General features: G+C 43.4%; 1 protein-coding gene across 5 annotated transcripts in view; it reads left to right on the top strand.

The window, feature by feature from the left end:
• Positions 1-10,847, top strand: part of prkd3 (protein kinase D3) — a 47,796-nt gene extending 36,949 nt beyond the window's left edge. For all 5 annotated transcript variants that reach the window (XM_042072745.1, XM_042072748.1, XM_042072743.1 and 2 more), the window contains 9 exons: positions 2,217-2,502; positions 3,370-3,422; positions 3,754-3,826; positions 5,286-5,392; positions 5,816-5,977; positions 6,864-6,962; positions 7,096-7,363; positions 8,176-8,261; positions 8,505-10,847. In XM_042072745.1, the coding sequence (XP_041928679.1) occupies positions 2,217-2,502; positions 3,370-3,422; positions 3,754-3,826; positions 5,286-5,392; positions 5,816-5,977; positions 6,864-6,962; positions 7,096-7,363; positions 8,176-8,261; positions 8,505-8,678 (1,308 nt within the window). In that variant the 3' untranslated portion in view covers positions 8,679-10,847. The remainder of the gene's footprint in view (positions 1-2,216; positions 2,503-3,369; positions 3,423-3,753; positions 3,827-5,285; positions 5,393-5,815; positions 5,978-6,863; positions 6,963-7,095; positions 7,364-8,175; positions 8,262-8,504) is intronic.
• The last annotated feature ends 1,349 nt before the right edge of the window (positions 10,848-12,196 follow it).

The raw sequence follows: 12,196 nt of genomic DNA, 5'->3' as shown, positions 1-12,196 counted from the left end.
TTTTGGGACAGAAAGGCCCCCTTCTACTCCTTGAATAATGTTAATATTAGTAGTCCATAATTCTATAGTATATGCATGCTGTATTAGCTCATTGCAATTGATCATACATGTTGTTCTTGTTGGAGATTTTGACGTTGCAGCATTGTATGTATAGCCTATCACCAATGAACCCACTGTACATAATGGAGAGGGGTTACATTGGAATTGGGTGGGCATTAGCCTATTGTTTCAAAGTTCCAAAATGGTGAGTCAATAACATTATCATGCAATTCAAGAACTAAAACCTTTACATTGTCCCTAAGTTTGAGGTAGTGTCCTATAGATGGGACATTGTCATTCTGGAAAAGACCACTCCCATCCGGATAGAAATGTTTCATCCTAAGATTGGGTGATCGCTCAGAACAACTGTGTACTGATTTGCAATGACCCATACCATGGCAGTGAAAAGTCCCTCACAGCACAACAGAGCGGTCATATTCCCCCGCTGTGTGACTGGTTCAAACATTTAGGCGTTCAGCTCTCTCTCGGTGTGCACACACCACACATGCCCACTTGTCGAGAATATGGTTAAAGATGACTCACTTCACCATAGCACTTTCACTTACTTCTCTCTAGACTCGTGCGTATGGCCTCTTTGTGACTTTTGACACCAAGCTACTCAACCCTCAAATGAGTGAACCCTGTATCAAAGTCAATTAATCTTTCCCTTCTGCCATCGAAAAATAGTAATGCTCTTGACCTGTTCAGGACACTCACACATGCCATAGACTAGAGCATGATGGCATGTTAATTGCTGAATTGTACCATGCAGGGCACCTGTGTGTAAGGATTGCTTTTGCTATGTTTTCTTAACTGACTAGTTAACATGTCTAGATAATTGACTAGCTGTAGCACACCAGGTCAGAATAGCATGTTTCAGTTATATGTTTTTGTGAAGCTCCATTTTCACAAACTGCTCACTCTAGCCAATGAGGTTTACACTACATAGTGTTTCATGGCATTCTGTATTGAAGACTTTCCATCTGTGATTTTTCCACTGAAGATGACTTATTGCTTACCGTATACCATCTTTTGGTATTCCAGAATTTTATTTTGCCTCTTAACTCTGTTCCCTTTGTCAGGAAGAGAAAAATACTATTCCGAATTCATTATGACCTCACTACATGATACTGAAACCAAATAGCTTTCAAATGACTGGGAAATCCAACCTAGATTACCTACATATCAGTTGTGTGCCTTGCTGTTGCTGTGGACTTAAGCTGTAAGCCTACTGAACGATGTCTGGGAGGGTTTCTTTCGGTGGCATGTCTACCGTGACCACTGTAACTTATGCAACTCTTTGCTGTCGTGTGACAAGCGGCATGGCTGCGCATGGCTTCTGTCTTCTCCATTTGGAAGTCATATGTCTCTCCTGTTTGAAGATGAGACCCCTGCACTTGTGGTTTATGTTCGCCTCTGATGGGGTATGGGGGGGGCTTCGAGTCTGTCTCCAGCTAACGACTCCCGGGCCTCCACCCCCTCATTGTCCAGTGGCCACCCCCATTACAGTAGTCGCTGTGTCTCGGTGGCTAGTGCCAAGCTGACTTGCGCACGCTTACACACACACACACACACACACACACACACACACATACACACACACACATAAAGGCTTTGCTGCTGCCTTGTAATCATGAAGCTCTTCAGTGGGTTGAGTCACGTGGTGCGGCCTGCTAACCACAAGCACTTCATCCGATACTCTGTGCAGACCACAGGCAGTACACAGGCCCCTATTGGTGGAAGCCAACTCCTTCAGTTTTTTTTTTTTTTATTCACCGAGACTGAGGCAGAAGGCGGACTTTTAAAAGGGCTGGCCAGATGGCTCGCCTGCCTCATTTTGAAGTTTGGAGGGAACTGTGACAGTTCAGCAAGAGTTTGCTTCACTGTGTGATCAAATTTAGGAAGCCAGTGTTTAGCCAAAGCTAATAGGAGGACAGACCTATATTAACACCAGAAATAATGTACAATTACCAACATTATTATCAGTTCAGTGGACTTACTAGTAATGGGTGGAGACCCTGATCCATTTTTTGCATGCCTAATTAACGGAATAGTCGTCACTTGGAGTTGACCCTGGGGACCTTTCATTCTAGCAACTTCTTTTCACAATTAGTTAGCAACTGACCTTTCGAATTTGCTACTGGACTGACGGAGCCCGCTCTGCTGTTGACCCACAGGAGATTCCTCTGTCGGAGATACTTCAGGTGGAGTCTGCCAAGGACTTCAGAAACCTGGCTCTGGGAGGGACCCCTCACTGCTTTGAGATCATCACCGCCACCATGGTCTACTACGTGGGGGAGAACACGGTGGGCCCGCACCTCCACGTACCCAACCCCGTGCTCGCGGCGTCCGGCGTGGGCCTGGAGGTGGCCCAGGGCTGGGAGAAGGCCATCAGGCAGGCACTGATGCCCGTCACGCCACAGCCCAGTGTGTGTGCCGCTGCTGGACAGGGCAAAGACCACAGTGAGTAGCCAGTGCATGGAGACCTTCATGGCATAGAGATGACTGGTTATCAGTCACACGTTTAATAAGGGCACATGTCTTCATGTCTTCCAGTCTTTGACAGATTTACAGGGTTATATTGCTTGTATTATGAATCTTGTGGATGGTAACATGTGTGACAACCTCACACAAGTTTAGTTATAATGTTATAAAGTTATAATGAACCAAATGTTTAGTTTCATAAATGTCACCATTGAGAGAGGAGAGACCTTAAACATCTCATTGTGTGCCCGAGTTGGTGCAGACGTACAGTTGATCTCTGTTTTTTGAGAAAAGATGAGAATAGGACCTGGCTCTTACCTAATCACAGGTGGGGATGGGCGACACATACTGTACCCATTAGCCAATCTCAATTAAGCAGGACTCCTGTGCTAGCTTGCAGTTGTCTCTGATTAAAAATGGCACCCCATTATTTTGTATTAATTCCAGAAAGAGGTTGATGGTTTGAAAAGCACATTTTTGTGAAATTAGTGTTATGTCATAATAACACAACCATATAACCTGCTAGTGTGTCTAGAGAGATGCTTCATAATATAGCCTGTCTAATTGAGAACAGTGTCTTTCTTCTCTATAGCATAACTGTGTGGATCACATTATTTTAATCATTCTGAGAATAATTAAATTAATCAAATTCTAAGTATTCAGGGTCAATTTGAGTATGGTGCGTCAGTTCCCCATACTATTGTTGAACAGTCTTTTTCTTCCCATGCAGAGAGATATGTGCAGTGCACTTGAGCGAACTTGCAGTTAGTTCAGCAGGGTCACAGAGTCCTGAGGTGCCAGTTCTGAAAGGCTAATGGTCTATATTTTCTTTATGTGTTCCACCAGAGGAGCTGTCCATCAGCATCTCCGTGTCGAACAGTGAAATCCAGGAGAATGTGGTGAGTCTGTGGCATTTTTTACTGACACAGTTGCACAATTTCCCAGCATAGGCTTGTCTGCCATGTTTTTTTTTCTTCTCCTTTTTCTTTTTATGTGCAACTTCTGTGTTCTTTACGGATGACAAATGCATTTAATCTGGTCTAAGTACCGGGTTGTTTGAAATACCGCTGTTGTCGAAGATGCGAGTCTGCAGAATTCAAAAACAATTAAGGACTTAAGCATGTCCATTTGTCCAGACAAAAAACAACAATGAAAACATTTTTGTTCACCGATCACTTTTAAAAAATAAAGTAAATATGTTTGACGTTACATACGTTTGCTTTTTTCTAGGATATCAGCTCAGTCTACCAAATTTTTGCTGATGAAGTGCTGGGATCGGGGCAGTTTGGAGTTGTATATGGAGGTATGGTTTGATTGCTCCTCTTTCCCTGACATTTGGGCATAAGTGGGGATGATAGGCTCATGTCTGTGAAATGAAGACAACAAAAGTTGTCTGTGTGTGACAGGAAGCGAACATTTCTTTATTTGAAATCCACAAACGAGTTTCACCAGGAGTGCTGCTTGGGTGTAGAGAAATTAGTATTCTTCTGATGCTCTTCAGCTTAGAGATCCAACACGATTTCACATTTAGTTTAATTGATAGCCAAGCTCAATAAAGACTTTTTACTTACAAATATCCTCTTGAGTGCCTCAGACTCACTACTAGATTTCTTTATCTTAGCTGAAAGGACAGACCACTTATCAGGGTATATACTATATCTGTAATACTTAGAAAACAGGAAAGACCACTTTACATGTGTTGAGCTGCACAATCAACCCCCACCAGTAAACCGTTTTTGTTTCATTTCCCAGTTTCACTGCTCACATTAACCACCTTCTATGGTAACACTTTATAATAACTACACACTATGGAGCATTTGTTAAATATTTGTAAGCTATTAGTTAACGTGTTGTTCATCATTTGTAAAGCATTGTTCCTACATTAATTCTCATCTGTAAGTTATTTGGAAACATATATATAAATCTTTTGTTCTTGGTAAATAAGCCCATCTAAAATGTGTTTATTAATAGAATTTTCACATGCATTAAGCATTTTTTAAATGATGTAATATTGAACAAAGCATTGACTAATTTAGCTTGGCCAGGCCTACCTAGATCACCATAAGTCACTAATGTTTCCATTGGTCGGCAGATTACCTGCCCAATCGGTGCAGAAAAGGTTTCCCAATCGTGAGTGGCCAGACTCTATTCACTTTGTGAATTAGTTTGGTTTACCAGGCTAGTGACTGATAGCTTTATTGCAACATGTCTAGTTATAAAGTGTTACCCATACGACTCCACCATGTCAGTGTTAATTCCTTCAGCACAGAGAGTTGAACCAGCCCCATCATATCCCCAAACAGGCTGGTCAGCCTCACTCGATTTCAGTACACTCTGATGTTGCTGAAGTTGCAATGATGATTGTTGGTGATGTTGTCTGAAATTAGCATAGGAAGACCGATTAATTAAATAAAAACAGAGGCCCTCTTTGGAGGGAAGGGAAGGGCTATTGGTCTTTTATAAATGCTATGTTGTCCTGTATCTTCAAGAAAACATATATATTCATAAAGATGAATGGAGCAACCAATTGATTGGTTAGTTATGATTGAACCTATTGAGTTTCTTTCTTTCATGGTTACAATGCCAGGAGCTCTACCTAGATGTTTTTCATACAGCATTGAGTGTATTGACTGTGTGGATGTGAATTTAAAGAGTTTAATCAAACACTGCATAATATTCTAAAATAAAATTGTTAGTGTTAACATATGTGTCTTAGTTCAGAAATGTGAAGAATACTGAATGAAACAGTGTGTAATTTACAGGGAAACACAGGAAAACAGGGAGAGATGTGGCCATCAAAGTGATTGACAAAATGAGGTTCCCCACCAAACAGGAGAGCCAACTGAGGAATGAGGTGGCCATTCTACAGGTGAGGTGGAAGCCTGTTGTTTCCTGCATTTGCCCTCACAACACACGACATGCTGAAAGGGTGAAATTGCATATCAGAGGTGCGTTCAAATTCGCAAACATAGGCGAACGTTTGCGAATGTTTGCCAAGTGGTTTCTGTTTCTTGTAAACAGCAACACTCGCAAACAATCTGAGGAGGTAGTTCTCCACGAACATACAGTGGAGCAGGACATGGAGCTGGACGAAGTGTTAACAGCAACAATGGAATGTTTACACCAAATTGTTTAAATGTAACTGTTCAGAGAAAACTGACCACTGTTTGCCAAATTTGAACGCACCTTTGATCACAAGTCTGACCGAAGGTTCTGGGTGGACTTTTTTCTTTGAGAAGTTTGGTCTCATGGCTGCCTTGCTTTTAAAGCATGACTTGTCTCTTTCGGTTAGAACTTGCATCATCCCGGCATTGTCAACCTGGAGTGCATGTTTGAGACACCAGAGAGAGTCTTCGTCGTCATGGAGAAGCTTCACGGTGACATGCTGGAAATGATTCTCTCCAGCGAGAAGAGCAAACTCCCTGAGCGGGTCACCAAATTCCTTGTTACGCAGGTCTGTACTTTTCCTTGTGCAAGGGAGTTTTTACCATCTTTTTCTGTCTTGGCAAAACAATTGGCTTGATACCTTTTCATACCAACCAGCTATAGCCACATGACAATAATGGTAAAGCTATAATTGTTATTGTAACATATCAAAACTCTACTGAAATATACTGGGTTATAGCAAAGTGGAGTTCTGTGTAGCATTGGGTGAATTCTGTGTAGCATTGGGTGCATGAGTTGATTGGACTGCACAGGAAAAGAAACAAGCTATCATGTGCATGGCCGTCTTTTTTTAATTCTCTTAACTCATCCATCTGTCCATATTTGATATGTGATTCCTCAATCCCCCTTTTTCTCTCTCTCACTCTCTATTTCAGTGTGCCTTACGTTATAGCCACTGGTAGACACATGCACTTCTGTTTACTCTCGTGGTCTGTGGAGAGGGCTTTTTATTTACTAGGACAGTAGTCTGGATCCTATCATGGTTGGGCCCCTCCTGCTGAATTAGAGCTCCCAGGCCAGTGGCAGGGCTTGTGGGCTGATTGGAGCGGAGGGGCCCCTGAAAAGGGCCCTGGAGGGGGAAAGAGAACAGGAGCTCGTCCACTAGGCCGGAATCTGCAGCTAACATTTAGCGGCCACAGCCGGACCTCTGATGTGGCCCGTGGGCTGTAGACGCAGGCAGATCCATCACTATCAAGGAGATGTAATTGATTATGTGTGTTGCCCGGAGATCTCCTCTTAAAAGGCTCGGCTTGTGCTCGTGATTGTGGCTGATTATGGCCGAGGGTGAATGAGCAGTGAGCGGCTCATTTTTCTCTCCGGTTTGGGATGCGGTGTGTGCGCACTTGCATTCGAACGTTAGTGAACTCAACGTGCGCCTCTGCTTAATCCAACAGATCCTAGTGGCCCTGAGGCATCTGCATTTCAAGAACATCGTCCACTGTGACCTGAAGCCTGAAAATGTTCTCCTTGCATCGGCAGAGCCTTTCCCTCAAGTATGCCTCCTCACCTGTTTGCGTTTGCTAACATCAGTCAACCTTAAAACTGTTTGTCAAGCATTTTCAACTTTGTAGGATTCAGGCAATTATTCAAAAAGAGTAACACACCTAAATGTGCGGCTACCCACAGGTGAAGCTCTGTGATTTCGGGTTCGCTCGAATTATCGGCGAGAAGTCGTTCCGGAGGTCGGTCGTTGGAACGCCAGCGTACCTGGCCCCTGAAGTGTTGCGGAGTAAAGGCTACAACCGCTCGCTGGACATGTGGTCTGTGGGCGTCATCATCTACGTCAGCCTCAGCGGAACCTTCCCGTTCAACGAGGATGAGGACATCAACGACCAGATCCAGAACGCAGCGTTCATGTATCCCCCGCAACCTTGGAAGGACATATCCTCTGAAGGTGCGTGTGTAAGGAGAGCGGGTTATAAATTGAAGAATCACATGATGATAGCGTGTGAATATAAATGAGTAAGCGTCTGCTAAATTAATGAATGTAAACAAAACATGATTTGTCATGTTACTTTTAAGAAAAAAAGAGAGTAACGCGCGGGCTACACCGGGCCCGCAAAACAGCCATTGTTGTAGGTGTGAACCTAATGCTTCAGTTACATGCCCGGTGTAGCCTGCCTGTAAGACTCAGCTAATTGTATGGGTCGTGGTTGTAAGTTGAATCAAGTTGAATCAAGATTGCATGTGAATTGAATTAAAGTGTTGGCTAAATGATTAAATGTAAACAAATCCCCCATGTTTTGTCATGTTAGTGTCAAGAAAAAACCTTATATATATATAACCTTTATACATATAGACTCAGACTCAGCTAAACGTATCATGGCAGTGTTTAGAGAAAGGCCTTTGAAAGTAAGAGTCAGCTAAAAGTACAGTATAGGTCAAAGTGGTGTTTTCATGACACAGCTCATGACAGTGCTTCAGTTATGATTTTACTCAGTCTGAACAGCAGGGGATATTTGGTCAGAATGAGAGATTAGTCTCGCCGCCCACTTGTCTGGGGTTTACAGTGAGATTGCATATGTGTGGCGTCCTGACCTTTGGAATTGTGAAGTCCTTATGAGTCATCCTTAGTCTGGCCAACCTCCAGTCCCCACTCACGGGGGTCATCTGAGGTCTCACCTTTGGTGACTTTATTCAACAATTTCACAAACCTTAGTGAGCTACACCTCCTCTGAGCCTAGTTTTTGTGTGTTAAACCAACAGCTACAGATCTCATCAACAACCTGCTCCAGGTGAAGATGAGGAAGCGGTACAGTGTGGACAAGTCTCTCAGTCACCCGTGGTTACAGGTATACAACCACACTCACCTAGCCACAACCACACACTCGTGCGCACGTACACTCACACACACACACACACACACGGACACACACACAGACACACACTCACGTGACACGTGTAGTTTTAGAGAGGACCAACTATAGACAGTATACAAGAGAGTAGGTTGAAAGCAAAATGTCACTGTGCCTCACTGTTCCTCTACTCTCTCTCTCCACCTCTCTCCACCTCTCTCCCACTGCGGTGCCCCTCAGGACTACCAGACCTGGCTGGACCTGCGGGAGTTTGAGACGCGGAGGGGGGAGCGCTACATAACCCACGAGAGCGACGACGCTCGGTGGGAGGAGTACGCCAACCAGCACACCCTTGTTTACCCCAAACACTTCATCATGGCTCCCAACCTAGATGACATGGACGAGGACCCCTAGAGGCCTGGAGGACCGCACGGGGGGGTGTGTTTGTGTGTGGCCATATGAGGAGTGACAGCAGATCTCTCTGCTTGTGAAGAGACTCCAGGAGGACAGGGCTTGTTGGCCGCTGTCAGTACATGAGACTCAGGCAGTGCAGGACGGAGGGCACTGTTCTCTCAATAGACATGTGATCGTGGGCAGTGGGCACCAGGATCTGAAGAGGTGCTGCGAATGAACAGGGGGCAAGTTGAGGCCCACGTGGACAGACTTTAAGGGACACGTTCTTTTTCCCTTATTCTCTTCTAATATATCTATATTTTTATATTTAAACATGCATTCCTTGCCTTTAGAAGGGCGATCGCCATTCTGTGTTTTAGCCTTTTGAAAGCAGAAAGAGGGCAACTGAACATGCAGTAGTATAACAATATTATTATTAATGACATGAATAATAATATTAAATGTCATTTTAATTGGGAGAAGTTGAGATGTTTGCTTGCATGATTTTTTTTTTTATAACGTGAATGGGAATTGTTTGTTTTTCCTACTTGTTATTTCAATAATGTTTGAGGGTATTGAACTGGAACACTTTTCTTATATATTACAGTGTTATCTGAGAGACTAGTTCTCTGTGCTGCGGCTCACCCTTGATAGCCTTTGATGCAAGCTACTGGACCATAATTAAGAGACAAGAAACTGGCTGCTACAAACAGAAATGTAATATTTTTATGATAACAAGACCAAAGATACACAGCCAGGGCATACTGACAAGCATTTTTGGGCACCGACTCCAGCCCTGATCTTTAAAATAGATTCTCTATTGATAAAAGACAATGAGCTGAGTTCCTATAGGTACCAAAGACCAGTCCCTTTCAAAAGCAATATTTCCACTGTAAAGCACAGGGAGTTCTCTGAATCCTCAGCCGTGAGTCTTTTGAATAGAAAGCGTAGTAGTCTGTCTGAAACATTGAAAATGGAGCTCTAGCAGAATACAGTGGTACCAGATCATTCAGTGGTGTATGATCATTCCCTTTGATCAGTATTCAGGATACCCACCACTTCTGCACAGTATATTACAACCTTCATGGTATTCATGGCTGCATAAAACTAATGAGAATTCATGACACTGACTATCATATTTTGGAATTTTGGGCTATAATCATGTGAATTTTGAATGTTTGTTTTTGTTGAGAACAGATACCCTAGTGTGCAGCCCACTCATAATGTCTTATGGCCAACTTTTTTAAAAAGCATTCCATACTGAACATTTCTTATTTCACGTGGCTTGTCATTTAACATGTTGGATAACACTAATGTTGTCTGCAGGATTGTACGTCTATGATAGACAATATACCCTAACTCTAGCATAGGTTTCTTCAGTTTTTAATACACATTCCAATGCCTCAAGGCTTTTCCTGGTGAGTGTGGGGTTGACCTCTTGGTCACAATGGCACAAAGTCCCTGAGAGTTACAAGAGTCCCTGCCTTTCTGAAGTTCCGGAATAATTTCACTAGATTGTGACACATGCGTGCTTTCTGTCTTTAACTTTGAGAGGAGCCAGTTGTTATTGTCTGCTTTTATAGTTCATCATGTTGGTATTGCAATAAACTCTGTAACATGTTTACTCTAAATCCCTTACACAGACAGGCTTGCCTTCGGAAAAAAGAGTGGACAAGAGGCTAGGATAGCCTAACTGTCTGTGATGTGTCTGAATACTATAGTGTTAAGCCATTGCCCATGTCTGAATGCCACATCTAGTCTTGTAGGCTAGACAATGATGGCGAAGTTTCCACTTGAAATGAACTTAATAGGGTTTTGGACTTAACGTCTAACCACGAAAAGAACAATGTGTATGTAGCATTCAAAGGAGTTTGAATAATGTCAATGTCACATTGAGGTTAGAATGCTCTAAAGTAGAACCCCACTTTTCTGCATGCCAACGTCTGTTCACTGCCACTGGGATGTCATATTTCTGTTTCAGAGGCCAAATTAACAAACTTTGGCAGATTGAAATATTGAAGTCTTGTTTAGAGTGGCAAAACACCATCTCAGCCGAATGTGACATTATGGTTTGGGATTTTGGAAAGACCACCCTTGTACTGTCTATGTTGCCACTGGATTGGCAGTTGTACGTGTTTTGTATATTTTAGTACATACAGATTTTAATAATAAAAAAAAATATCAACCATTTTTTTTGTTACCCTCAAGTCAGACTTTTTGACTTCAGCTGAAGTCTTACTTCAGACTCTTTAAGTCGCTTGAAACTGAGCATCCATGAAAGAGCCAGTAATGGATACTGGCCAAATGTGTGCATGAAAGAGAAGGTGAGATTTAGAATTTAGAAAGGAAGAAAAATCTCTTAGCCCACGCTTGTTGCAGAACAGCCACTGCCGCTGGTTTTTAGGGTTTACGGGTGTGTGCGTTGCGTGTATGCTGCGCCTTAGCATGTGTTTGTGCTTGTCTGAACAAGTGTGTGTGTGTGTGTGTGTGCAAGGCTGGGGGGAAGGGACTGGAGGACCAGAGGGTGGTGGGAGGGTGTTGGCCAAGTTAACCACTGCGCAATAGTGGCACCACATGTCAAATCCAATTTGCAGCAGCTGGATGTAATTCCTTAACCGCCAAACCATTAAGCCGAGCGTCTCCTGCAAGCCCTACGGAGTAACATGATAGTGAGGAGAATGGGAGGAAGGCGCTTCGTGATGGGGGAAGAAAGGAGAAGTCTTTCCTCGAGACATTCAGAGAAATGAGAAATTCAACAATGTGAGAAGTGCTCGAGTCTCAATTGAAACTAGGCGAGCGCAAGGGCCAAGCAAGCGGGGGTTTTCCAGGTCCAGCATCAAACATCCCTTATTAAACGCAGTCGGTGGGAGAAGCCAATGCAGTCTTGGCTCATTAACTGAACTAATATATAACTCCAATATTGTTCAGCATGATGAAAACATGCTCTAGATTGGGAGTGACCTGAAATGCCCAAACCTTGAAAACCATCAGTTGTTGCCATCGGAGGTCTATATTTTAGTAGCTGTTCGTGAGTAGAATGATCTGTAAGTGCTAATGCTATGCTCTCTTTCGGTTGTTCATCGCTTTGCTCTGAATAGTGCTTCAAGATGTGGCAGTCTGGTGGCGCATGCTGGGGCTGATAGCGGCGGAGCCTGGGGGCAGACAGCCAGGCACCCCTGCCATCTCTAGCCACCTCCTTTGTGTCTCTGCCTCTGGGCAACACGCGACCTGTGTTTGCTCTCAGGTCAGAGTATAGCATCTGTGGTCTTGAGACCATTACAGCATCTTTTGGTATTGCCTCAGATACCTCCCTCTCTGCATGGAACTGCTCTTACAGTTAACAACAATTATAGATTCTAGTGTAAACTGACCAAATGGTTGGGTTGTTTCACATCCTGGTTTTTGGTTTCCTGTTGTGAGCCATCAGAAATATTCATTCATGGTCATCAAGCGTTGTTTCGAGGCTTAGGATGTCTGAAGTGGTGACTGAGGTATGTCATCACAGAAACTGCAGAGTTTCTGTTGAAAGGCAGCAAATA

This window comes from Alosa sapidissima, chromosome 19 (assembly GCF_018492685.1).
Source record: "Alosa sapidissima isolate fAloSap1 chromosome 19, fAloSap1.pri, whole genome shotgun sequence".
In the NCBI taxonomy this organism is placed as follows: domain Eukaryota; kingdom Metazoa; phylum Chordata; class Actinopteri; order Clupeiformes; family Clupeidae; genus Alosa; species Alosa sapidissima.
This window is presented reverse-complemented; position numbering and strand designations above follow the sequence as displayed.